The sequence below is a fragment of the Bolinopsis microptera genome, chromosome 9, assembly GCF_026151205.1.
Source record: "Bolinopsis microptera isolate Bmic1 chromosome 9, MBARI_Bmic_1.0, whole genome shotgun sequence".
Classification (NCBI taxonomy): Eukaryota; Metazoa; Ctenophora; class Tentaculata; order Lobata; family Bolinopsidae; genus Bolinopsis; species Bolinopsis microptera.
In genome coordinates this window covers 7,959,815-7,987,677 of record NC_087080.1, presented here as the reverse complement: position 1 = coordinate 7,987,677, position 27,863 = coordinate 7,959,815, and the positions used below count along the sequence as shown (strand labels likewise).

General features: G+C 37.2%; 2 protein-coding genes across 2 annotated transcripts; one reads left to right on the top strand and one right to left on the bottom strand.

The window, feature by feature from the left end:
* The first annotated feature begins 1,663 nt into the window (after nucleotides 1-1,663).
* Nucleotides 1,664-19,426, top strand: LOC134820528 (acid-sensing ion channel 5-like). The gene is made up of 14 exons (XM_063830958.1): nucleotides 1,664-1,733; nucleotides 3,130-3,195; nucleotides 12,910-13,005; nucleotides 13,178-13,277; nucleotides 13,626-13,717; nucleotides 13,928-14,046; nucleotides 14,256-14,382; nucleotides 14,607-14,722; nucleotides 14,879-15,014; nucleotides 15,240-15,319; nucleotides 16,653-16,807; nucleotides 17,371-17,499; nucleotides 18,156-18,287; nucleotides 18,434-19,426. The coding sequence occupies exons 3-14, from the start codon at nucleotides 12,910-12,912 to the stop codon at nucleotides 18,589-18,591; spliced, it is 1,440 nt and encodes a 479-aa protein (XP_063687028.1). The 5' UTR covers nucleotides 1,664-1,733; nucleotides 3,130-3,195; the 3' UTR covers nucleotides 18,592-19,426.
* Nucleotides 19,427-24,048: 4,622 nt separating this feature from the next.
* LOC134821362 (coiled-coil domain-containing protein 8 homolog) lies at nucleotides 24,049-27,259 on the bottom strand. Its single transcript, XM_063832104.1, has 3 exons — nucleotides 27,191-27,259; nucleotides 24,705-24,944; nucleotides 24,049-24,612 (listed from the first exon to the last, which is right to left on the bottom strand). Exons 1-3 carry the CDS (start codon nucleotides 27,257-27,259, stop codon nucleotides 24,049-24,051), a joined length of 873 nt encoding a protein of 290 aa, XP_063688174.1.
* Nucleotides 27,260-27,863: the final 604 nt, after the last annotated feature.

The following is a 27,863-nucleotide window of genomic DNA, read 5'->3' as shown; positions in this document are numbered from 1 at the left end:
AGCATGAAATATTTAATGCACGATAACCCATTTGAGGAAGATGACCTGTGATATGAATCATCAAATCTGGTCATATTTCGTATCTGTTGCTTTTACACAACTTTCATAATCATAGACACTGATCTACAGATATTTTGACATTTTTTACTGCTTAACGACTGCCTTTCTTGCTCAGTTTAAAAAAATAGAATATACAAATTATCTGCTTAAATTTTTTAAACGCAAAAAAAAGATGACAAAATTTGGATTTTTGGTCCATTTAAATGTCCGTTCATAATTATGTCCGGCCAAATAAGGTCCGATAGGGTATGATGTCTTATTGTCTACATTTTTTTTCTAAAGTTTGCTAATATAAGCAATATAATGAGGTCTGATCGTCATCTTCTTACAGCGTTCGACATGTCTGTGTGAAGGTAAAATGGTAACATCCTCTGGATCAGGCAGAGGTCGAGTGTTATCGGGATTACTTCTGTAGTATAGTTGTACAGCAATACTTTTTTATAAGGTAATGAGACTACTACGGACCCTCTACCGGCCAAACCTTGTTAACAAAGCCGCAGTCAAGGTTTGGTGAACGGTAGTTAAAAGCGCTTAAGGGACATAAGTATAGCAAAAGTAAACAAATGATCAGGATTTTGTAATTAATTACAAACTATCAAACGAAATTGTTTAAAAACATGGAAACACCATTCGTTGATTACCAATTACCATCAGCAGCTGTATTCGTTGATCAAATATAGTTTTACACAATACACAGCATTAAAATAATAACCCCCTCCATATTGTTCAATCCTGGGCTAAAGTCTTGAGAACCTGTACAGTGTACTTGTCAACTTTATATTTTCCCAAGTTCCCTAACAGTAACACCCTTGTACTTCCGGGGACCGGCATGCCGATCGAACATGGTTTAACTTCCTTAGCTCTTCCGGATGGTTTTGTAGAGTCCCATACCAATGGCTTCAGCTTCTCGCACAGGTCATCCCCAACTCTAATTACTTTGGAGTAATATTTCTCAAGGTCTGCTATGAAAGTGTTGCGATGGCAGCTAAAGGTATTCTCTGAAAATAGAAACTAAAAGTGTCAATATATTGCTTGCAGGAATAACTTTGGACAGCACCAAAGCTTTAAACTTTTAGAATTATCTCCTAGGTTGTAATATATGTGTATTATATTTTATATATATACCTTGTTTAATATTTTGCCAGTTTTATATCATGTTGGAGACAGATGTTTTCACGTTATTGTATTATGTAATATTCGGGTTAAAACATTAATTATTAGTCACATTTTCTAATTTAAATGTGCGGGATTTCTGGCAATCACCTTGTTGTATTTATATCTGCATAAACAGTTGAAGAAAACCGCCCATATTGATGTTGTTTCATAATTCAATATCTGTTATAGTTAACCATTAACAGATATTGTTCGTTGATTCGATTAAATAGTAGACGATAAAGTGTGAAAATAACACTATGACGGAAACCATAGTTTATCTGAGAGATTTTATTACTCGTACGATTTTCGTTCACTATTTTCGTTTACCATTTTCGTTTACCACTTTCGTTTACCATTTTCGTTTACCACTTTCGTTTACCATTTTCGTTTACCACTTCCGTTTACCATTTTCGTTGCTGGCAAATAATTACATTTTTACACAAGAATTTGTTGATCAAGGGGTGGACCACTTCATCGTACCCTCTGTAAACAGGCTGTATTCCTGTTTCTATATTGCCGTAAGTTATTCGGTCACTTTAGGTAGAATTACTCTATTATTGGGGGGTAACGGGGCGGTCGTTTCGTCACTCACGCTGCTTAACTGTATTTTCTTCACATCTTTGCAACGTTTTGTGCACCCTAGTATGTGTTTAATGTTGTAAACAATTGTTTTTCAACTAAATAGAAAGCAGGAAAGCTATATTGACAGTTATATTAACAGTTACATTGACAGTTATCAAATCATGTTTCTGCATAATTTTGTGAATTTAACGACTCTCGAAATCTAAAATCTATAATCTAAATCTTATCGTCTTTCTATTCACGCTATAATATTCACGGAACATTGATAGGACCAATGGAAATGCCCAAATGCCTCAATCAGTCCAGCGTCTTCAAATACAAATAGTAGAGACACTCCGAATACTAAAGATTGTCCATTGGATATCCTGAATATTAAAGACTTCAATTGGAATTTAAACACTCATTCGTTGTTTGATTGCAGGAAATATTGATTCTTAATATCAAAGATTGTCCAATATCCATGGCCATAAAAAATAAAGAAAATTTCTCATTAGTTATTAGTCTGTCAAGAACATATCAATCTGTAAGAATATAGTTAAATTAGCCAGGCAGTATGTTGGATAATCAACTTAATAATGGGCCTGTCAGCACTAACCAACTGTGAAAATTCTTTCTTTTATGCTCTTAGAAAAGAGGCGGCGACTAATAAATCCTCATCGACTCTTTATTGATGTTATTTAAAACAATAACAACTTTATAAGTTGAACTTATTATGAGGATCAAGATGTTAACGGTCATTTTTAACCTGTTATCTTACTCATTCTTAATGGTTTATAACCATAATTAATGGCTTGTTGATTTCAAAGTCAAATTCAACGTCAGCATCATTACGTACTCATTCGAGCAATCATCCCTCTACCTTGTTAAAAGATGTGACGAGCATATAGCTGCATATCAGACATATTTACAGCGAGTCAATATCACGTGACAGCTATAAAAGTTCATTTTTCTTTTGTCGCTCTATAGCAGTAAAGCAGTAGCGTGACAGTAACTACTGTTACAATGTTACATTTTCCGCGTTTAATGACAGTCTGTGACTGCTACAATGCAGTCTAAAACTGTAAAAACACCGTCTGAAACTGTCCTAGTTTCCACCGCATCCGCGATTCTACCACAAATCTCACCAGAACCATCACAACAGCTCAGGATCTATTTAAACTGTAACACCACGTCGTGCTTGCCAGCTATACGACAAACCATGACGTTGGTTTGCAGCGAGTAGCTCATACAATAACATCCGCCAGATACCCTATTACAATTGACATGGTGCAAACATTCCAAGCATGTTCACGTCACCGCTACTCCGTATAATGCCCATACTTTGATTTTCAGTTTATCTTTGTGCTCGCGTCCCTAGTCTTGCTACGTGGAAACTCAAGATTTCTTAAACTTAAAGAGGTAGGTAATTTTTGACTTCTGGTAATTTTTGCTTTAAGTTTAATGAGGTGATCTCAATTTTAATTTTTGTTGTTGTTCATGTTTCGGAGTTTGGGTGCGACGATTTATTGAAAGACCCGATGACATTTATAGGCATAATGGCTTTGAAACAGTTTTGTTGTATGAAATAAATTATCTTCAAATAATCATATTCAAAATAATCATAAAACAAAATAATATTAGCTCATAACTAGACATGATGATTATATATATTGTAAAGTCCTTGGCATGTGAATTAATTTGTGGAACAGCCATTGGCTATTATACCGTAACATCTAACAGAGTAACAGTCCTTCCCACCCACCTCGGACTGCGCTTTGTTTTTAAAATAATCCTTACAGCCCTCTGCTCTAACAGCCGGCTCATAGCCATAACGAAACACAAGTAAGCGCTGAGTATTTATAGCCTACTGTTAGAGAGCCATCATGATTCAGTTAGGGATAATAAACATAAATAAAAAACCACATGGGAACTAATTTGCCACAATCATTTCTGTGCAGGGCTTTATTATCTTTAGTCCAAGGAACCACTTGCACTCAAAAAAGTTATTAAAGCAGATCTGATGGGCACAACTAGCTATAAGAAGTAGAACACTAGAACCTATTTTCTCCAGGCGTAGTACACGAACAAACGTTCAAAATGTATATTCCTTACTGGGCGGCGCTCAGCCTGTCATTCCGCCGAATCTCTAGATCGTGTTTATGGACATTATTATATAGCCTGGGGTCCCCAGGTAAGTGTATTCCATTAGGAAGGCACTCAGGAGCTCGCTAGGGGGTGCAAAATGCATCCGCTATGGTCATATTATGGCAGGCGAATGATGGTTTGAAAATGCTCAGACCATCGCGAATCGAGATATCTTAATTCTTTGGAACAAATTGAAAATCGTTGATATTTTTGGTCCATTTTCCTAACTTTCGTTGGGAAGGTAGGTATAATTCCTGGTATAACAGACTTTTTATAAATGTAGGTCGGTTAAAAATTGGCGAGCTTGCAATAATATGACCATGTCCATAGCGGCAGTTTTCACCACCTATTGAGCTGAGTGCCTTCCTAATGGCAAAAATATATTTTTAAAGTTTGTTCGTAGGCGCCTGGAGAAAATATACTCTAGCTAGTTGAATTGTGCCCATCAGATCTATACCTTTACAACTCTTTGGGGTGGACAATTTCAGATTCCTGCACAGGAATGCTTGTACTTGTAGCAAATTAGTTCCCAGAAAATATACTCAATTCCCTAACTAACTCTTCTTAAAACAAAAACAAATTTTGCTCCAAAAATGGCAATTAGATCAGCATTTTATCTACTTGCTCGACTACTCTACAACTGTCCACAGTTGATCTAAGTTTGAAACAGCAATGTGGTGATGTGGTGTTCAATCATACGAGGAATATCGTCTTAATTCTTGATGTCAGGGATCAGATACGCACCTGAAAGGAACCTTTAACTCAATCTTAAGATTTCGTGTTTATTTATACAGGGTTTGACGCAGAAAAACAAATTATCGATGGTAAAAATCTAAAATCGAACAGGGATCAAGCTTAGATTCAGGGTTAATGACTATTGACTAATGTTGTTACTACGGTTGAGTTTAGTATTCGCGGTTGAGTTCCGTACTAGTCACGGTTTAGCTTAAAGGTCACTGTTTGCACTCAAAGTACGCTTAAAAGGTTCTTTTCAGCCACAAGCCTAATTATTTTACCTTTCAAATTCAAGTTTTACGCCAATATGTGAACATAAGGCTGAAAATTTCAAATGATATAAAATCTTATAACCACCCGGCACCCCACTTAGAGATAAAACGAGATAACTGTGTAATCGTTGCCCAGCACTGCTGTGGCCCTCGGGTGATTGCTGCCTGACATCTTAAGTGAACATTTGATCACGATCACACGGCGAATGTTTAACTATTCGAATACCAATCAAGCTGCCAATTAGCAGTGTCCCGGTGTCAGCCCAATTAAACGCTGCTAACTTAAACAATTAATTAACAATTCCTGGTAGAAATGCTAGTACATCGTCACTGGATCAGTTACAGTCACGTCTATTTAATCATGCCAAATAATTTCCTATTTTTCGGTTGAACACATTTTGAAACTGCCTTACCTTTTCTGCTCATCCCCTCCTCGGTAAACGAGTCTTGGTTTTGAATCTTGATACAAGTGTTCCTAAAGTTTTGTTAAAGTGGTTTCTGGTTGCTTAATCGGAGGATGACGGCGGACGATCAGTGGCCAAAGTTGGAGCGACAAAACGCAGAACTGGACCTGCTACAGCCAAACCAGCGTATAAAGTGTACGAGGTGCAGGCAGCATTTCATCTTTAACAAACTCAGAGAAAGGGGGGTGGTAAGTTCATTTAACTTTTAATGCAAAAAATTCCAAATTTTGGATTTATTGACCAAAAACTGATTTTGGCCACTTGCTGATTCAATTTTGCAAACTTTTGATAAAAACATGCAAGAGACTTCTAAATGCATTTTAACTAACCACTTACAACTTACCACAACGAACATATTTATCTACAAATTATCCATTTACAAAGACCATAAAATACTTATTACTTTTCGGGGTATTGGCGAAAAAGCTAATTTCCGGTGACGCAAAAAACACGCTTGCAGGATTAATAATAGATTTTTTTTCAAATTTGACAAAAATTTCATCGCTGAGACGAAATTTATGAGCATTATAAACATTTATTAAGTTAATTATCAATTTATAAGCGTATCTTAATCATAACATGTAACGTACTGTTCCAACCTAACAATTAGCCTCATCTTCCTAACAATAATAATAATAGCCTGAGAGCTTTTTGTGGTTTTCAAAGAGGGAAATAAAAATATTAGAACTCCATTGTTACCTGCATCCTCCCCACTGGTCACGCGGACACTGAAACATCAGCTGATTGGTCACCATGACAACCACGTGGTTACCACGTGCGTGCTGATGTCAATGTGTAAAGCTCTGCTCAGGGATGATTCAGATTACTTTGTTAACCGCATATGTATACTTTGTTTTGCGATAATAAATGACGGGTCACTTTAAAGAGCGTTTTAGTTTGCTTATCAGTTCCCTTGACTACAAGTACAGACGTTTCCGGGAGAAAAAGAGATTAGGGGTAAGCCGGGACTAGCTAGTCTTATTTTAAAATTGTAACAGGAGTCTTAAAACAGCAAGGGATTCCAAAATTTAATTTATTCAACGAGTCATCTTGACGCTTCATATTTTTTACGCCCACCAGGAAATGATCTATGCTCGATGTAGTACTAGTAGTCGATAGAAATACCACAGTATCGTATAAAAAAGAAATAATTACTATTATCATTATAATAGTAATTATATGATTGAACATGTTTGTAAAAAGTCGATTTTTATATATTTAAAATTCCCCACAAATTAACTTCCAGAATCCAGATAACTCAACAATTTGAGAGAAATCATATTCCGTAAATAAATGCGCATCTAATTCTATGAACGGTAGCTGAAAAGTTCAGAAATGTAGTTGTATCGGGTCTTTCGGATTGTTAAGTCCGGAATGTTGCCCCAAAACTATTCAGACATTTACACTCAATCTCTCAAATTCCTTCCGCATGATTCTTTTTGAAACAACCTCTTATATTATTCGTCCCTTGACAACGACTGTTATTGCTTTACGATATTATGTACTTTATTATTTTATTGAAGCATAAGCAATTGTCTGCACACATGAAGTTGGACAATGGAGTATGGACATAATGGAGCAGAGGAGTAATTAAGCTTTTATATAAGGGAACCAGAATTACGGATGTTATTAGGTTTGAAGGATGGTATGGAACCATCCAACCATTATAAGTTTATAAGTTTATAAGTGATTTGAAATTTTCTCTTCGCTTCACATCGGCCGTAGTGTTCTCCTTGATCATTTCATGTTTAATTCCTGTTTAATTCCATTGAAAGCATTCTAGCCTTTTGTTCGAGGAAATTTAAAAAATCATTTATGTTTCAATTTCTCTACTCTCTTCAATATTTTGCTCTAAGCTCTGTACTGTAGAAACTTAGAAAGTATGGATTTTATTTGACAATGACGACAACGTTGTAAGTATTCGGATTTCCTAAACGATACTTTTTACTGCATCAAAAATTATCAATCACAATTCACAACCAAAGTTATGGATAGTAATAATTTTGAGCGTAAATGTGAGCTTTAAGCTTTTAAGTGATTACGTATAATAAAGCATGACAACGCGCGTTGCTAATCTGTAGTTGCTCGCGCACGTGCAATTTTTTGATGTTGCTAAGCAACGACGCGACGCAGTAAACCTTTGCTAAAATAACGCTATTATTCTAACGTTTATTCTACCTCACTTTCGACGTCAATTATACAAAATCTAAAGCCTAAATCAAAATTCTAAGAATGATGTCTCCTATTCTGTTCTTTTTCTACAACCCTGCTAAAAATCGCAAGGTTCCAACTCCATTTGCGAGCTCAAATGGGTCAGGAAGAATGGTCGGTTTTTGCAGGGTTGTGAAATACGTGTTTTACGTTTTTTTGAATTGGAGCGTTTTTGCGTTTTTTTAACAGGTTTTTGCGTATTTATTTAAAAAACGTTGTGATTTATACGGAAATTTACAATGTTTTGACGGTCACCAACTACCAGTAAACGAACCAGCGAAGTACGAACACTGAGGCCTGGGCCACAATCACTTAAGCAAATTGCAGTCTTCAGTGACGAGAGGAGAAGTGACCTTACCCTTCTCAGTCACGAAAAGGAGCTTGTCAAAGCTATAGACATTGCTGTCATTATTGACAAGTTTGCTGAGAGCAACCGCAGAGTTGTGTTGAATTGAACAAGTTAACAGTCTCAGTCAGTGTCAATTATGTTTTAATTGTTATTAAAATATTTTTACCTTTATTTTCACATTTAAAACATTATGTTTTATTGAACTCTTCAAGTTAATTCAGACACTTTCTGGTAAGGTTATTAGCTTCTAAAAACGCAAAATTTTCCGGGGGCCTTGCCCCCCCTAGACCCCCCTCAGAAAGGGGGCTGCCCCCCCAGACCCCTGCCGCAGCGCCTTCGGCGCTGTATGTGAATTGTGAATCTCCTTGGTGCTTCGCACCAAGTTGCACCCCCAAGAATAATCGGCTGGAGCCATGCCTGGTCAACACAACTGGCAAGTTTGATTGGTCATACCGCTACATTTTGAATTTTCACGTGAGTCTGCTTGATTAGATTATGCGAACGTTTTTTCTCGTTTTTTTCTCGTTTTTTGAAAAAAATAGTAAAAAGCACGTTTTGAACGTTTTTTGAGTTTACCATTCACGTTTTTCACAACCCTGGGTTTTTGGTCAATTTTCAGTGTTTTTTTGTCCCCGTTGCGCCCGTTGCCGGGGGATTTCGTCAAGTTTAAAATATAGTATAGATATATAGATCCAAGAACAAGGGTGCTGATACATCGCGTCGGAGGTAATCTGTTACTGTAGAAGTGTAGACTTGTAGAGTACTCGTTGAAGCTCGTGATAAATGATAATCCTCTGGAGTATCCTCAATTTTCTTGAAAGTCTTGGGAAGATACAAATGTAAAAGCTGTCTGTCCTCTACGGTTACTCGTGATTTGTTACCTTGATTGTAGAGGACACATCTGTAGTCTGTAGTATGTCTTCCATTTTGGGACCTCTCTGCAGTGAATATGTATCTGTTGATGATCACATTCCTTTTTCCGCATATTTTTCCAGGAACGAAGATTTGAATAGTATTTATACCACAAACCATCACGTGAACTTGTTATCGATGATGCGATCCTCTTTTCCGATTAGTACGCCTGTTACAAGGTTACAGTCAATGCAAGCGAATAAAGGCTTCCTAATAGCCTTTTAGAGTTTTAGCCTTTAACAGGGGACATCAGGCTTAAGTGTCCATATAACGGCCCAGTAAAATAGCCTATTAGGAGCCCAAACAAACTCGTGGTGAATTTTTATGACGGGAGAAGGTTTGGTTCCTCGCAAATTGGTTTTATTTGTACCGTAGCTGTTGTTGTAAATAATTTGGTAGGGGCTTTGACCGACACAAAACATCTAGAAAAATTAAAATATATTTATTCGTTATTTAATATGGTCTGAGCAAATATAAACCCTCATTTGCCTGGAATAATCAATTATCTGACCATTTTGATGTTGCTACGCAACGACGCAGTCAAAATTTGCTAAAATAGCGCGTTTATTCTGACGTATGACTTCCATGAACGTTATTAAGTATTAACAAAAAATATGATATAATATAACTAATACTATATAATAAGTAAGATAAGGCGTAAATCAAAATTATAAAAATGCTATATATTCTTTGCATATTGATATTCTTTTTCTGTTGTTTTATATCATTCTATAACCTTGCTAAAATTTCCGAGTTTTCAACTCATTTTATAGCTGAAATTGTTTTCAACAAAGGGTCACTTTTTGGTCAATTTTTGTGTTTTTATGACGTTGCCGGGGAGATTTCGTCAAGTTTAAGTATAATATATATGTTCATTTAATGTTAATACTTTGGTATGGTGATTGGCTGGTTGCCGATCCTTGATTTTGAATAGATCCTCCATTCTCAAATATTTATATTTCATTTTTCACCATTTATCATTCGTCCAGTTTATGTTCCATTATACAGACGATATGCTGAAATTGTAACATCGATTCTTAAAGGGTATGCTATACATTGTAGTTCAATAAGTTTCACTTATCTTTGAATGTTCGGGAAGCCGAAAGATAGATAAATCTTTGATTTTAGAGAGGAAACTGTGAACTGATGTAGCAAAATTTTGAACACCCCACGAACTTGTTTAATAATATCATATAACAAAACGTAATTTTATGAAAGAAAAGTAACCGTAAGAAAATATGGAGTTAGTCATGATAATCACCATATTTGACCATGTCTTCCTCCTTTTATCCGAAGATCAGGTTGATTTAATAATCAGCAGTATAAACGTGACTCCTGTCTGAAGAATATGACGAATTCGAGTAAATATTGTTACTCATTTGGTCCGGTATCTGATTGATCATAATAATTTGTTTATTACATCATCTCTCCTGGGCCGGACTTCTTCGTGACCCAGGAGGGGACACCCACAGCATGTCAGGCTAGGCAACGTATGGCAGATGATATATTATTATACATGCAGACATTATGGCAATTATAATGTGACCTCACGGCCTCATGTCTCACTATACAACTATTCAAACTATGACGATTACTTCTGACGAAAAGGAGATAGTAGATACGACCAATTTACACTCACGCCGACACCACCACGAGATTAGGATATTAGTAACTATGTTGTTGCTCAAAGTTGGTTGTGTGATCATTGTCACGTTTTATCATGTTGAAATGCAGACAAGTGCTGGTTTTTCTTGGGGAACTCCAGTCAATATGGTTCATTTGTCGGTCATAAATCTGTTTCGATCAATAAGGGATGAGGTGAGATTTTTTGTTTTGCTCTATAAGCTTATATGCTTTGCTTGCTCGTAGAAGCCATGCTACATTACTTAAATAAAACATTAAGTAATGTAGGGCGTAGACAGCAATTTATTCATTCGTTCATCAAAGCTATTCATTATTTGTTGCCTGTGTGAACTATTAACAATTTTCATCCATGATTTTGGCAATTTGCCCTTTTCTGCTCATAATTAGGGCTGTTTATTACAATTGAGGCCAATGATCACACTTGGGTGCGCTCAAATAAAGGCTGATTAGGTATAACACAACCCTCATAACTCACCACCTACATTGTCACGTTTTTTTAGGAGATGAGTTAACCGAAATGCAGTGAAATGTACGGCAGATTATTCCGTAATTGCCGGTTAAAAGAAAATTACAAATATCGATTATTAATATGATACTTACATAAAATATTATAAATATAGTATAATTACAATAAAATCAGTAAATTACTAACAATTGTTACCATGCGTACTTCCTTAACATTACGCCCAGCATTCCTTCGAAGTTAGTAGTAGTAAAGTCTTTATGACACCTTATCTAAAATTACTATTTGTCATGTGACAGAGGGCTCTGTGAAGTTGACAATGATAGATTTAGAACAATAGTACAAACTTAGGGGTCCAGCTTGGTTCCTGTTCGGGTCCGCTAGTGTCCGTCTGTTATTGTCCGACTGTCATTGTCCGTTATTTAACCTATTGTTTGCATTCTTTTGTTGCGTTTATTTTACTAGGTAGATTATATAATTAAAGCTGACTAGGAAGCCACTTTCGGTTATCTTATAGTTTGTTGTGTCACTTTATCGGACTGACAGGTAAGTTTGAAAATTGGTAAAAGCTGATCTGCTTTAAATTTTGAAATTTCTATAAAAAATGCAGCTAAAATTTAGTAGTTGTATCCATGACATTAACTGGAATTTAAGCACATATCGTAAAATGGCGTACAAAATGTTATTAACGAACATCGATAGGTATTAACTATTGATATGTTGATTGTTGATCCTTACTATACATTTATAAGTAAGCATTAAAACAGATTAAACCAAAACCTCTCATCAAGTGTTCACTGTTCAGACGGGGAGAGAATGCATTAAAATTAAAAAGTGCATCCAAATTCGATAAAAATTACCGAATAATTATCCAAAACGCTATAATGCCCGTATAATGATACATACATGTTCTTTATCAGGGTACAATCAGTTTCTAGCTTCTTTACAAGACGTCGTTTTGTCCTATCATCAAGTTTGCTAAATTTATACTTGTCCTTCTTCTGTAGCAGACGCCTAGCACTTGTCACACAGCCTCCACAAATCCAATAACAATGAATAAGTCTTCACAACATCGAGTTTTGTTTCTTTTCTGAACCCCATTTTTCTCAAAATTCGACTTTTTGGAACAGAGCCAAAAAAATGAACAACGTTGAATCGCTGGAACAAATGAGCTTAACAAATTAAATTTGTAAGCTTTATGAACTAATGGCAACCGATAATGGGCATTTTGCTCCTTTATAAAAAAATGTATTGTTTGTTAAAATCAGGACATTATTTTTGAAACAGGGTACCCTGTAAAATGATAAGCTCAACAAAATGTCAAGGAACTGCAGGCAGTGTGTGGTATTAAGCCTTCAAGATGGTGTTTAGTGGTATTTACTCTTCGAGATCATGTGTTACCTAAAAGTTCCAGTTACCTAATAGATTACTGTTACAACTGACACTACGTCATTGTCGTGCAAATACACGGCTTCACAGGGGGGTTCATGCTTCATGCATCATACCCTCACTTATTTTGTTATATATGGAACCAACTTTACAGTAAATTCACTAGTCTTAACTCAAATTATTTAACCTGGATGACTTTGTTGATTTCGCTTTATCCAACGACGGTAAGGATATTATATTAATCTCGCACTCGACTGCTTTGAAAGCGTTTACCGTTCAAACTTCAACATGCTAGGTTCAAAATACTCGTTAGTTACGTTATCACGTTTATACGAACATGCAAAACGATCATTAACTTGCAAAAGAAGAGTGGATCTAACGGTGCGACGTTTGCTGATGAGATAAATTTATGGTTTAGCGCTTAATAAAGACTTTTATCGTATAGGTAGTAGTTGCTTAATTAATAAACATGGTTTACATTTAATGGTTCAAGAATACATTCTATTATTATATTAGTAGTAAACTGTATTGAGAACCGGATCTTTTCAGATGGGGTGGTTACAGGATTTCAAGGAATTTTCAGACGGTACAACCGCTCATGGAGTTAAATACATTTTCCATCCTTCGGTTCATGGAAACTTTAAGGTACTGTATTCAATAACTTGATTATAGGCTCAAAATTATAGTGGCTATCTCGGTGTGAGATTCTGGAACTTTTTGTTACAACAAAGTTTACGTTTTTGTTATATGTTAGGTAACTGAATGATAAGCCTCTACTTTTTTCATTATTTTAATTAATTTTTCCACAATATCCTAGATTGTGAAAATCTTGTTTTTGGTGGTGTGGTTGGTCGCTATCGCTTACTCCCTATTTGTCATCTACAATGCTGTTGGAAACTACGTGGGAAAACCTACAGGTATTAAACTTAAATTGTTCAATTCAATTGTTATTTAACAAGTTAAATCTGCTTTACATTTCGAATTTTAAAATGAAATCTATGTTCGACTAAACTGTAAACGGTTTATTTGCATGGTACATCACACAAACAGAATTTTAAGGTGAACGATATTGAAAATTTTCTTAGATTTGAAGTCTCATAACACAGCTCTTTTCTCTGATAACACTCGATAGATAACCTTTCCATGATCCTCTCATTTTCACTCTTCTTTACAAAAGAGTTCCTTTCATGAATGGGTCCAACCACGGGAGACTCCTTCAGCTTCTGAGTCAGTTCTGACACAATAAGTTGATCTCATCCTCCCAGGAACGAAGTTTCAAGTGATAGCATCTGATAGAAGCAAAGACAAGCCATCATCCATAGATTTCCCCACCATATCAGTGTGCAGCCACAACCTGGTGAGGAGGCCACCCCCTATTTCTCATGATTGTGGCATTAACAGTTTCACTTTATCGACGAATTGTTCACTACTTTTGTCTGATAAAGAGAAGTTTCAGGAATATAAAAGTTAAGTTTACTAGAATTTGTATGTCAAATATAAATATGATGTATGACCTCTTTTTCTTAGAACAGGAACTAATGTGAGATATTTAAATCTGTGTTCTCAGGTAACTAAATCGTATTTCGACTCTAAAGATGGTCTGGAGAGTCTGTGGACGGAGCTGGACCAGTGGGATCCTGATATAGCCGAGAAACTGGACTTCAGCGAAGGAAGTGAGGCAGGAAAGTAAGTATACCTCATCTCATACGTAACACTAAGTAATATGCATTAGTTAACTGCTTTTAGTCCGAGTCGCTAATTTAGCATTTGCGTCCTATTTAACTTATAATTTTCAATATTATCACTTTTACCTCACAATTGTACCTCACAATTATACCTCACAGTTATACCTCACAATAATTATACCTCACACTTTTACCTCACTACCTGTTAAGGTACAAGGACTGGACCTACGAGAAGATAATCTCAGATGGAGGGCCCTCAAATTGGACATTTTTACAGTGTGAACACTTTATCAACCTCTGCGAGGAGGTCATTCCTGGACCTGACTTCTACGAACGGGTTAGTTTACTATTCATCACTCATACAAAGTACAACTTCTGTTAAGGAGTCAGTCCACGAATATAAGTAGGATCGTACTTCAAACAAATTGAATTTTAAGGCGAATAGGACAAAATCTTTGCAATGGAATCATATGCATAATATGTATATTGTATAATGTATATTGTAACTTTATATAATGTATAGTGAAGAAGAATTTACTGAAAATACAAATTTCACGACAGGAGGCGACCCTGACAGGGAACTGTTTCCGAATAAACCCTAACGGCAAGCTCAGGGGTAAAGGAGGCGACTACGGGAAATTGCAACTCATGTTCTTTGCAGACCTCAACGAATACAGGTGAGTGAAATGCTGTGTAGTGGTGAAATGCATAGAAAGATGAATATATCTGTTGATATTTCAAGTTCTAAGCAAATTCTATACAGCTGTAAAAGCAAAGGAATCTGAGTACCCCTCCCAATGTTCCCTCACTTTTTAAACTACAACTATTCTCAGTGATATGACAAAAAGGGAACCCCAGTACGGTTACACAGTCGTGTTCCACGACCACGAGAGTTACTCCAGTACTATTCCCTCCGGTTTCTGGCTTTCTCCTGGCTCTATCTACAAAGTAGATCTTAGTCTTACCAAGGTTCGTGTCTACTGCAACACTGTACTTCTAACCCACTGTATCCCATGCTGCCCCACTGTATAGTGTATACCAAATGTAGTCACCCACAGTCCGCAATGTCCGGTCCTCCCCACTGTGCCTCTGTGCCCCCCTCCCACTGTGCCTCTGTGCCTCCCCCTCCCCCCCCCCCCCCCCCCCACTGTGCCCCTTCCACTACACCTTAACTTCATACAAGACCTTATCCAGGAGTTCCGAGAGCCCCCTCCAGCAGGAACATGCGACCCAACACGTGTCAACAACACTTACGGGAGATATGAAGAGAACAGGTTAGAAACTTGTAGTTTCTTTGATTAGCACTGTTACTCTAGGATATCAATAATTAATAATGCTGGTTTAGGTTATAGTAGCAAGGATTATTCCTTTGTTGTCTTCGTAATGTCTGTCGTAATGCATATATCATGTCTCTGACAGTCTGACAAGTTGACGATGTCGGTGAAATAGGGCTGTAACAATAGGGCTGTTCAAACTGATATATATGGGACAAGAGAAACACTCAAACACCATCGTAGGACACGAGGAGGATTACATTAAATCAATTCCTTCTGTAACGTCCTCAATAAATCTATAAATGTTGTAGCATAGCACAGCAATAGCATTTTTACGTTTTGAATTTTTAACACTTGTTTTTAGATCATGAATACGATGTAGTTACATTGAAACGTCGAGTAATCTCCTTTCCCTAATAAGAGCATTTTTACTTGTCGCAACAACCGGGATAAAGATAATTTTACCCAGAATACATTACAACAATGCGACTCATAAATAATACTCCAATCCGGATTTTACATTGTAGCATAGAGTTTTAGTGTTGTAAATGTAATTTATTCAAAATTTCGTCTGCATTCCCAGTTGAAAAAATATATGTAGTTTTAATATTAAAAATAAGCTTTGTGCCAGCATTTCGACGGCCCGATTAAACGGTACCGGTATTAAACATAAATTTTGTGCTCGGAATTGACTCAATCAAATGCAGACATGCAAGTTTCTTAATTCTTTAATTGCCTCTGACGTCCCATTCCTACCAAAATTTTTACGGCTAGTTTAAAAACATTTATATGGTCATTACTACAACGAGTTATTTTTTAAATTTCTTAATATGAGCAGGCTTATACTTGAAAAATGCAAAATTGACGTCAAAAGCACATTCGTTCACAAACTATAGCACATTAACATATAATTATAATATTGACGACTAATTTCCCAACTCCAACTCCACTGTTGTAGCTCTCTGTTATATATTTTTGATGACGATAGTTAACAATGGTTAAGTAAATTCCGTTATCACGAGACGTAATAATTTAAAAAAGCTCATTTACCACAAATTATATCAGTGATAATTAATATTAGTTATAAAAGTAATATCAATAATATAGGTAAGTAATACTAGTAATATAAGTAATAACAATAATATAAGTAGTATTAATATTATTAATATCATTCATATTATTAATATTAATAACATTGATTATAAATAATATAAGGAATATCAATAATGTTAGGAATATTAATATTATTAACAATGTTAGTAATAACAGTATTATAAGTAATATTCATACTACTAATATTGATAATATAAGTAATATCCCCATTATTATGCAGCTGTATCGCCCAATGTCGAGACGATGTCCTGATGGAGAAGTGTGGTTGTGTGCACGTGAGTCCGCCCCACCCCCACAACGTTCCAGACAAACTGTACCGGGGCTGTACTCTGCAGGAGTGGGCTACCTGCGGTCTCCGGGCCTACAAGGACTGGGGTGAGTTATATTTATTGATCTGAGTAGTTTACCAGACAAACTGTACCGGGAATCACTCAGCAGAAGTGGGTTAACTATGGTAAACAACCATAACAACTTCCTGCCATCCTAAAGGGAAATTATAAGTTTTACAAGCACTTGGATAGGCATTCCTCGCATAGCAGACCAGCTTATTAACAAATAACAGCTGATCAAAATTGTATCGAATGTGATAAACTGCTTGATAGATTTACTGTGAAAACAGAAATATTGCAATTATATCAAATGCTTCAATAGCTTTCTACTTGTTTGTTTAAAATCGATACTTTAAATTCATGCTATCACACGTTGCCTTATACGTTGCTGTGTTTAAAGGTTTAACATAAGTTTACTTTAACTACTGCTGGAATACAAATTATATTGATTATTGAATGTTTTCTATCTTGAGCAAACCTGTTCAGTGTTCAGTACTAATATATTCACCAACCAGCTCCCTCTTTCTTGATTCAAAAGTTGTTACCCTGCCCCAGATCTGCCTCAGATTTGCCCCTCTCCCCCTAAATGTAACAATTGTACTCTCCTAGTGGTTGAGTACTCGAATGTGAAGAGGTTGCAGACAGATTGTAACTGTCCCCCAACTTGTACAGAAATACAGTACAAAGCTCAAATGTCCAGTTCTCAGCTCAGCAAGTTCTATGCAGAGGGCAAGGCAGGTGAGCTAACTTAACCGCTAACTAACCACTAACTAACCGCTTCTCCTCTTTTTTGTGATTTTGTTAATGAACTTGAGGTTGTGTTTACTCTTTGAGGTATTCAAATGCTTGTAACATAATGTGATTTCTGATGAATAAACTGATTGAGCACAAATCATCCATTATTAAATCTGCGGTTGCTCTGAAAATTAAAACAGAGCGTTTAATAATCGACAGTTCAGAATAACGCAAGATGTGGTTACTGTTAAAATACACTACTCAAGTAGCATTGTAGTTTAATTATAAAACGTGCTTCATGCTTGATATCGATAAAAAGATCTGTTTCTTACCACTTGTAATCCATACCACAACTGATTAAAACTTAAAACTTAACACTCAACAGTGCATGAGGTTTCATAGAAATGTGTTAATAAAGAATACGGGAGCACGTTTAGTAGACTTCCAGGCGTATCAATTCAAGAAACTTGTGAGAAAAATTATTGGAGGGCAAAATTGAGTAATGATTTATTCTTGATTTTGGAAAACACTGTTGAATGTTGAAGATATCGGTGAGATGGTTTACTTACTCTGACGAGAAAGGCGTTTTAACCGGGGTCCCCCCCCCCCCCCCCCTAAACCTTCACGTCACCCTCAATAACAACCTCACTACAACCCAGCTCGGTTACCTCCTGGTTACGAATCTGCACAAGACGTTCTGGAGAACCTGTTGATCATAGACATCCTCTTCACCAGCATGCAGATCTCTGAGATCAGAGAAATTGTTACATACGGCTGGGGAAACTTCCTGGGTAATATGATAATTATAAATTGTTTTGTCGTAGGATTCTTGTGGGCAAAAAATCTTGTGCAGTGATAAAATGCGTAATTTGCACATTGCACGTGCATAGTGTGCACATTGCACGAGCGCATTTCTTTTTACCAAACAAACTTGCAGGTGACGTAGGAGGAGTTCTGGGACTGTTTCTGGGAGCGTCCATGTTTACCATCATAGAGTTCACTCAGTTTATAGTGTGCGCTGTCCTGAGGAGTTGCTGTGGACTGAACGACAAATCTCGTCAACACAGTCCGCTCACTAGCAACGAAAACTTGTAGTAATCTGCACTTAGATCCAGTAGAAATTCGCAACCCTTCAACAGGAAAAACTTAATGACCAAAATCCAGAAAAGTCTCGAACACCAAATTATTTTGGACGATGATAATCGCTGTAACTTACCAATATCTCGTAACAGTTTTAGATATTTTATAGTTAAACACTCGACAGATTGCTTACTTCAACTTGTAAGTAAGTAAGTACGTGCAATAAAGATAAGTAATCATGATTAGTGTAACACGTGTTACTCGAGGTCGATTTAAAGAATTTAAAGTTTGATAGAATTAGCGCCAGCAGCTCGGACCGAATAAAACCTAAAGTGGGACTGAAGCTATCAACATTGACCATGCTAATGCATGATATTACATGCAGTGTTACTTTTAATCTGTTAGAGTAAACACTGAACGTGTATCGTCTATCGAATGTAAATAATTCCGCACCGGGAAGAGAATGATTGAACTTATTTGATAGTATTGAGTTGATTTTTATCGTGTTAATCCGATATTATATGCTTAAATAATGTAAATTCTTACTACTTTACGAATAATATATTATAAACAAAATAAGTTGATCATATTGAGTTATGTGGAAACAACATTCTATTAATTGCGTAGTTTAACAACATGAGTTTATGGATATTATAACAACAATTCGATCTTTTATGGAGAGTCTATTTTTATCTGTTCGGTTAATTCACTAGTAGTATTATATTATTATTCAAGAGCTAAACGTTATTTTGGCAGTGTTAAAATGTAAATTGTTGAGCTTTATTTAGCCTTCATATCTTCATGATTAAAATCGATGTTGACATTAGGGTATTTCAACCCCAAACTAGCATCTGTTTGTTTGTTTGTTGTTTGTTTATAGAACCCGTCCCCAATCTCGTATCGGAAACGGGAAAATGACTAAACTCAGGTCTGAGTGTGAATACGGGTGGTACCTGCAAGTATAACTAACATCTACCTAAACCGCCATAAAATATGCATCATGATTCATTTTCATACCACATATTCGTTTTAAATTGCACGCCGAAACGCTATATTTTGAAAGATTTGAACAGAATCAAATTTAATACCAATCCATGATATATACCCTTCAGCTTATTTGATAGCTCTTGAGATTTTGGGCTAATAAAAACGTACGTATCTAAGATAGGACTGATCAAACTTCAATTTCAGAAGTGAACCACATCTGAATTCTGAACTCTCAAAGATGTAGGTGCACTGGTGCATAGTGCATTTACTAATTGATATTCAGCTGTACACTCATCTTCCTTGCATGAAAGGTTCATTACGGATAAGTTATCAATTAATCAGCGCTTTAGTAATGATATTAAGTCCGCACTATATATAACCAAGTATAAATGATAATAAATTAAACGACAGTAACATTTCACGCAGCACATAATCATAAATAATACTCCACATTGTTTTTATAAATAAATTCAAAACCCTTGTAGCATTATGCTCGTTTAATGGCATTTGTCCAGAAGCGGCCTTATTTATTTATCCAATTTTACCTCATTATTTAATACAACACGTTCTATTAGTACGGGTGCGTCCAGAAGTGGCCAATTGTCCGAAAGCGGTCTTCTTTATTTATTAAATCTTTAAATGACGCAACGTAATTTGAGTAAAATGGATCTAATGTGGGGTTGTCTAATGTCAAATGTGCCTTCAATTTGACCACCATTCATTTGGCGAATCAAGATAGGAGCCACGCTATATTCCAACTACTACTACAGTGATTTTTGGTTATAAACAGAGTTTTGGTGTGTAATTATAAGCAGCGACCTCATTTTTAAAATTGTTTGCGCACGAACCTTTATTTGAATTTTGATATGTAATCTGTTCATAAGCAAACTAGCACAGTAACATCCGACTGACCGAGGCTAGATGTGCATGAAACCCATGTATTTATCAATTAAAATTGATTAAAATGAAAGCATATAAGTAGTTTCACTTTTAACGTTAAGTCCACATCTTCACAACCCAGTAGACTGTTTTCCACTAGAGGCCTTTTCACACTCCCCCTTACCTAGAGTTACAAGATATTGGGAACGTTACTAGACCACTCTAACCCACACCAAACCCGCTTTTAGAATTGGTAGAATTAGAAGTTGTCATGACAACACGGCCGTGCTCTGCACAACACTCACGTGTCCGTAGTCAGGGTAACAAGAGAAAGGCTGGTGTATAAGAGCAAACATATTTTACTGCAAGGTGGGGTCAGTAGGAACTGAACGTCTACCACAAGCTCCCACAACTACAGTCTAGTCCGCACCTCGCACACCACCGTAACCATAGTAACTGAGCAGTGGAATGGTAGTCGGGAAAATTGGGCAACAATTCCCCGATGTCTGGGGTACTCGGTAGCCATGGTGACGCGCAGCAACCTCCAAACGATAATGAGAAGGTGTCATCAGTTGTCAAGATGCAGTGCCTTCCACTTCTGCTTCATCAGTGAACTGTAGTTGGCCGGTAGCTTTCTTTAACAAACATGCAATGTAAATTGAAGTCTACCGTCTTTGGCCCTTGGCCCTTACGCATCAAGGTGGCGTTGTTTTGCTCGAACTAGCAAGAATGAAAAAGGCTTTGGCCTTTGCTGTTTCAAAGAAAATATAACGTATTTTTGGCCCAAATTTTTTGAATTGTGTTGAGAAAATGTCGTATAATAAGTGTACGTATAAACAGCATGTTCAAGTAAATTACCCACAAACAAGTGTGTTAATTCCGCTAACTGTTGCTAATGAGGAGGTCCCTCTGTCCAACACGTGGTCCCTCTCTCCACCACAGACACTGTCCACCTCTCCACTAGCCCGCCTTTTCTAAAAAGTAGTGTGGCTAGAGGAACTGGTGCTGCTGACAGGCCCCTATTAGCTAATAACCAGGGAAATTGTTGGCCTTGTCTGACTGGACATGGGACAGTTTACGTCTAAGCCTGCCCGGCTCGTGGCATTTTCATTCTTCTCATCTTCCCGCTTCAAAACCTGCTCAGCAGCTCGTGCCACCTTCTCATTCTTATCATCCTCCCACTTCTAAACCTGTTCAGCTCGTGCCACCTTTCATTTTTATCATTCTTGTCATCCTCTCGCTTCTAAACCTGCCCAGCCCGTGCCATCTTTCATCCTTATCATTCTTATCATCCTCAAGCTTCTAAACCTGCCCAGCTCGTGCCACTTTTCATTTTTGTCATCCTCAAGCTTCTAAACCAACCCAGTTCGTGCAACCTTTTATTCTTCTCATTCTCCCGCTTCTAAACCAACCCAGCTCGTGCAACTTTTCATTCTTCTTATCCTCAAGCTTCTAAACCAACCCAGCTCGTGCCACTTTTCATTCTTCTCATCCTCAAGCTTCTAAACCAACCCAGCTCGTGCCACCTTTAATTTTTCTGATTCTCCCACTTCTAGCAGCTCCAAGCTTCTCACTACACAAACATTATATACTCCTTTATCATAAAATCTGGATTATGTCCATAAACCCTTTAATAAATTGGTAAAATCTTGAATTTTTACATTATAAATGAATGAAACATGTTCCTTGGACAATTATAAAATATTAAAATCAAAGGTAAACTTTGAAAATACTCAATTTGACTTCACAAAAGCTTTATCCTCACAACTCGTGCATTCGCTAATACGGTTTTTGCAGAAATTGTTTCGATGCCCGCTTAAATTCTCTTCTTCAGAGCATCTGTATCTTTAGCCACCTAATTTTTCGATACGCATGAGAAGCAAAGACCCCTAAGAAGTCTACATTGTGACAGCTCGGTCTGGATCGGCTCGGGCACAAAAGTTAAAGTGGCTCCTTGCAAACTGCATGCTGCTCTGGAGAATTCAGAATTGCAGCGGTGTTCCTATATATGTCACCCAGTTGCTATATATGTCACCCAGTCACCGCTTTCAACTTAGTATTCTGAGTCTTTTAATGTGGATAGTGTCAATGTTAATAGGTCTAATGTTAATAGTTTTAGAAATATACGACTGGTCAGTGGTCACAGATCACAGCTGAATTGCATTGCAAGCTTTCGCTGAGAAATACCAGGTTTTTTATTCACTTCTCTCCTAAGACCTTCTTCTTTTCTTCAATCAATTTTTATAACTCTTCTTCCGGAGCCTCTCTGGTGCTCTATACGTCCATTACAATCACATTGTACATTATGAACTCATGAAAACATTGGTGTATGATATGATGAGCTGTACGGCGGTGTTTCCATCTCTCAACAAACGGTACGAAAAGATTTCAGCGTGATCTTGCTGAATATCATTACTTAGTGGATTGAGAGAACAGAAATTTCTCATCACATAACGTAGAGCTAACCTCGAGATAACCCGGCAGTAAACCTCTTTGTACCGTTCCTCTCTATTAGTATTACGGATACCTCAATATACCGGGCACCTCCATTTTTTTGTCGGAGCAGATTTGTATGCATCACCCGTTTCTCCAACTTCTAATAGACCATGACTTGGTCTGGTTTTGTTATTAAAATGCTTTCTTTATAACAATCTTTGTTGAACGCCAAATCTTTTGTGTTAAGCAATATTATAATTATGCATCCTGCTTTGTTCGTTGAATTGCGTTGCAGATCTCGAAATTATAACATGTCAAGTCATCGTGAGTAACTTTGTGATTGTTATATCGGTTCAAAATAATAGCTTTTTTTGAACAATTGTCCATTAACCAGGACGCATTAGGACGCATTAATGAGAAATATAAATATAAATTTATCGATTTTTATGTAATCAGAACTAAAATTATTTGTAATATATCTGCTATAAACATGCTATTATAAATTGGTTTAAGTTTCTTAAGCAGGGGAATCGCAGTTCAACCACTTGAAATTTAATTTAAATTTCTGCACTCGGATTATGTCACGATAAATTGAAATCTATAACTTTTAAAGCTTACTTCTCCGTTGCTGGAAGGATTTTAACTTTAACAGTGATCGAAATTTAAAGCAGCTTTGTAAAAATTCTTGATTTTCGAGCAAATATTCTTGTTGCAACGTTTTGTTATACAGTTAAATTGTATTAGTAAAACTGTAAAACTAGTGTTAAGTCCGTTGCTCCTGGAGTCTCCGCAGAGATTTCTTTTAATTAATTACTTCAAGTTCTACCTTTTCTGCTAAAGTGTATCAATATCACTGCGGGATTGTTGACTGTATAATAATAAAAATATGTGATTATAACATGTTCAATGTTATAATATGATTGCATCAGTGTGGTTGAAAAAAAATTAATAACGTTTGCTTCATTATGTTTTCTCTCAGTGATCACATTCAGCTGTTAGACTTAGAATCAGTAACCTTGCTTGTGTTGGTTTGTTAATCATAGGCGGGCCGATACAAATACCTCATTTCATCTCATCAATATCTTACTGAGGTTAGGGTTGGTTTTTTTGGTTTTTTTAAACAGAGAGATTGGACCTATGTGGCCCACAAGAGGATAGCACAGAGATGCTCTATACCTGCCTCTGGGTTGTAACAACTGCCTGCCTCTGAGTTGTAGCAACTGCCTGCCTCTGGGTTGTAGCAACTGCCTGCCTCTGGGTTGTAGCAACTGCCTGCCTTTGGGTTGTCGCAACTGCCTGCCTCTTGGTTGTGGCAACTGCCTGCCTCTGGGTTGTAGCAACTGCCTGCCTCTGGGTTGTAGCAACTGCCTGCCTCTGGGGTGTGGCAACTGCCTGCCTCTGGGTTGTAGCAACTGCCTGCCTCTGGGTTGTAGCAACTGCCTGCCTCTGGGGTGTGGCAACTGCCTGCCTCTGGGTTGTAGCAACTGCCTGCCTCTGGGTTGTAGCAACTGCCTGCCTCTGGGTTGTAGCAACTGCCTGCCTTTGGGTTGTAACAACTGCCTGCCTCTGGGTTGTGGCAACTACCTGCCTCTGGGTTGTGGCAACTACCTGCCTCTGGGTTGTAGCAACTGCCTGCCTCTGGGTTGTGGCAACTGCCTGCCTCTGGGTTGTGGGAACTGCCTGCCTCTGGGTTGTGGCAACTACCTGCCTCTGGATTGTAGCAACTGCCTGCCTCTGCAGGTTGTAGCAACTGCCTGCCTCTGGGTTGTAGCAACTGCCTGCCTCTGGGTTGTAACAACTGCCTGCCTCTGGGTTGTGGCAACTACCTGCCTCTGGGTTGTGGCAACTACCTGCCTCTGGGTTGTGGTAACTGCCTGCCTCTGGGTTGTGGCAACTACCTGCCTCTGGATTGTAGCAACTGCCTGCCTCTGGGTTGTAGCAACTGCCTGCCTCTGGGTTGTGGCAACTACCTGCCTCTGGGTTGTAACAACTGCCTGCCTCTGAGTTGTAGCAACTGCCTGCCTCTGGGTTGTAGCAACTGCCTGCCTCTGGGTTGTGGCAACTGCCTGCCTCTGGGTTGTGGCAACCCTCAAGGAATAGGATGCCGGGGAAAGATGAAGGACTGAAGGATCGGTAAAGTGGCAAGTGGTAAGAGGAGGAATTATTAAATTATTGTTAAATGTCCGAATGCTGAAAGGATAATAAACAGAGATAAAGCGTATAGTCATTACGTTACTCCGGTTTTATCCAGTCCCTCGGGCACAATAAAACGCTTAGTACATGTTGCGATGTTGACAATAGTAATAATACATCATGGTTTGTTTTTTTTTTCATTTACTATGGAAATACAAATAAATATAACCAATTATAACACTACAAATTTATATGAATAGGTAATGCGTAAACAAAGGAATGATTAAGAACGAATTATTAATACCCGTTCCGCACCTTTTAGTTTTATTTTAATATTTCTTTGCCTCTCCTTGAAAATACCAGCTAATTTCTAAGTTGAACTCCTCTTACTCCTCCTCTTTTTTCATCAGTAAAATCAAGTTTATCAATCAGACACTTGTACTACCAATAAAGTCTGTACAGGAGCCTACGTAAGGACCTAAAAACGGAGATCCATTTATTTTATATTATTTTAGGTTTAGTCTTATCAATGTGGTCCTAGCATTTCTGCGTATAATCTGTTTGGTGCAGGTTTTGGGGTCGACCATTTTACATACATTTTTACTTTTAATCAGTTATCTGTGCCTCCAGTTCATATAATAGCTCTAACCCTATTCCGACTTTCAGTATTTCTTGTTTTATTCCTTATAACTTTTAGATTTATTACTTATTTCTTCTAATTCTATTAGTATTTCTTTAAATCTTTTCCATCCTGTAGTACAGAGAGGAGACGTACTTCGGGCAATGCATATTGTTTTGACTAGAATCAGGAACAATGTAGTACTTTCCAACACTTGTAAGCTCCAAGACAAGTGAGCTAGAGCCGGCGAGGCCAAGTTACCAAACGCGTTTAACTGAAAATTAGTGCTTCCATGAATCTATTTGTTCTCTACTTTTAGGATGCAGAGTTTTTCTCCTTCATCAAATTTGTCAGATGTTAATAACTTCAAGATTGTATTTGTTCTGCAAGTCAGTATGACGTATGCAGTAGTCAGTATGAGTAAGACCGAACTTTCTATCCCACAGAAAATTGTTATTACATTATACTTATAGTACTAATAATTTTCTGTGGGATAAAAAGGTCGGTCTTACTGACTACTGTATACGCCATGCAGACTAGCGCCAAGGTATAAAAACTTTGCGTCTTAAAGAATTAAGACTCAGAGAAGCACTAATTTCCAGTTAAACGCGTTTGGTACCTTGGCCTGGCCGGCTCTCGCTCACTTGCCTTCGGGCTTGTGATGGAGAGTCAGACGCGCCCCAAGGACTACATTATTCCTCATTTTAATCAAAGCATTATTCATTACCCGAAGTACGTCTCCTCTTTTTACTATAAAGATTGAAAAGATTTAAAGGATGTCTCTATATATTTTTACTTTGGGCTGGAAGAACACAACATCGCAGCAGTGGCTTTTAAAATCCCACGGACGTCTTTAAGTAGTTGGCAGGATTACATGATAACATTTAATTCTACCTCTTATAACTTTCAGATTTATTAGTTCAGACTAAAAAATAAAAGTTTTCAGCTCACCTCGTTAATTTCATATTTATTAACACATCAGCTGAATTCAAATTAAATGTTTGTTCGTTGTTCTGTTACTCGTAAACATAATTAATTCTAAACAGTGTGCTACTTTGCCCAGAAAAAAATTCGGGCCCCGGAACATTTGAGTTACTGGAATCCTCAATCATATAATATGGACCAAGTTACCCTAATACTAATTATATCAAATATATACTAATTATATCATATATTATCCCAATCATATACGGACAATGTTACCCTAATACTAATTATATCAAATACATATATACTAATTATACGAACGTACTACCTTTACCACTCTTGATTCGGTGAGCTCAGAGCTGCATGATTCAACTGCTGGCCCAACCAAACAAACTGTCATATATACCTACAAATTGCAACCCTGGATTTAGGCTACACATGATTAAACATGGCATGGAATACGGCGTATCTACTTTTCTATTCTTGATTCGGTGAACTGCCATGATTCAACAACTGCACTGGCCTAACCAAGCGAATTATACCATATATTGTGATTATTCGACACGACCGTTTCTCTCACTCAGCAAAATTATAGTCTACCCTAAGTTATAGGTTGTCATGGTTCCAACACACCTGAGAAGTCTGCAAATACTTCACGCCTTTATTGTATTGAGCTCCAATGTTATTGTTATTGTCGCTCATGATTTGATGAAATGTTCGAATCAAATCACGTTTATTATGATTAAGCATTGAATGAAGGCCCTTCGGTTGGTTTAGCAGTAATCCAAAATCTCAATAATGGTGTCAAGATGCCCCATTTTTCCATTTATCGTACCAGAGCTAGAGTGTGCTTACTTTTTAGAACTGCCACTTATTTGTAAGTAACAAAGAAATTCACTTCATTGGAAGCTGTGCCTCCGACGTATCGGTGAAAAGATTCGTATTTCTGGTTGCACCCTCTTCCAATAGCCAAGTTTGAACCTTTGAAGGATCTCATGATTACAATTAAAATTATTCATTAAAATTGTTTTTGAAGGAAGCCCAAACTTTTGTTGAGGATATCCAAACGTCAATATAATCCATCAAAGTCACGTATGACGTATAACCTAAAAACACTGTACTTGATAAATAACCGACGTTTTCAAACCGTATTTGAGTTATAAACTATAATAGAATAATCACTTGGTCGCATTTTTTGGGAGTTTTTAATAGACTGCAATTTTCATGAAACCTGCAAGTTTAAATAGCATGTCAGCTGCAGTCACCAGCTCATAAGACTGGACCAAGTTGTCTGGCTACTTCAAAT

Coding starts and splice junctions, on each gene's coding strand:
- LOC134820528 (XM_063830958.1), top strand. CDS start 12,910: ATGGGGTGGTTACAGGATTTCAAGGAATTTTCAGACGGTACAACCGCT. Junction 15,015..15,239: donor TAGATCTTAGTCTTACCAAG/GTTCGTGTCTAC, acceptor GACCTTATCCAG/GAGTTCCGAGAGCCCCCTCC. Junction 17,500..18,155: donor CTATGCAGAGGGCAAGGCAG/GTGAGCTAACTT, acceptor ACTACAACCCAG/CTCGGTTACCTCCTGGTTAC.
- LOC134821362 (XM_063832104.1), bottom strand. CDS start 27,259: ATGAGCGACAATAACAATAACATTGGAGCTCAATACAATAAAGGCGTG. Junction 24,945..27,190: donor AGTATTTGCAGACTTCTCAG/GTGTGTTGGAAC, acceptor ACCCAGAGGCAG/GCAGTTGCCACAACCCAGAG. Junction 24,613..24,704: donor TTGCCACAACCCAGAGGCAG/GTAGTTGCCACA, acceptor TACAACCTGCAG/AGGCAGGCAGTTGCTACAAT.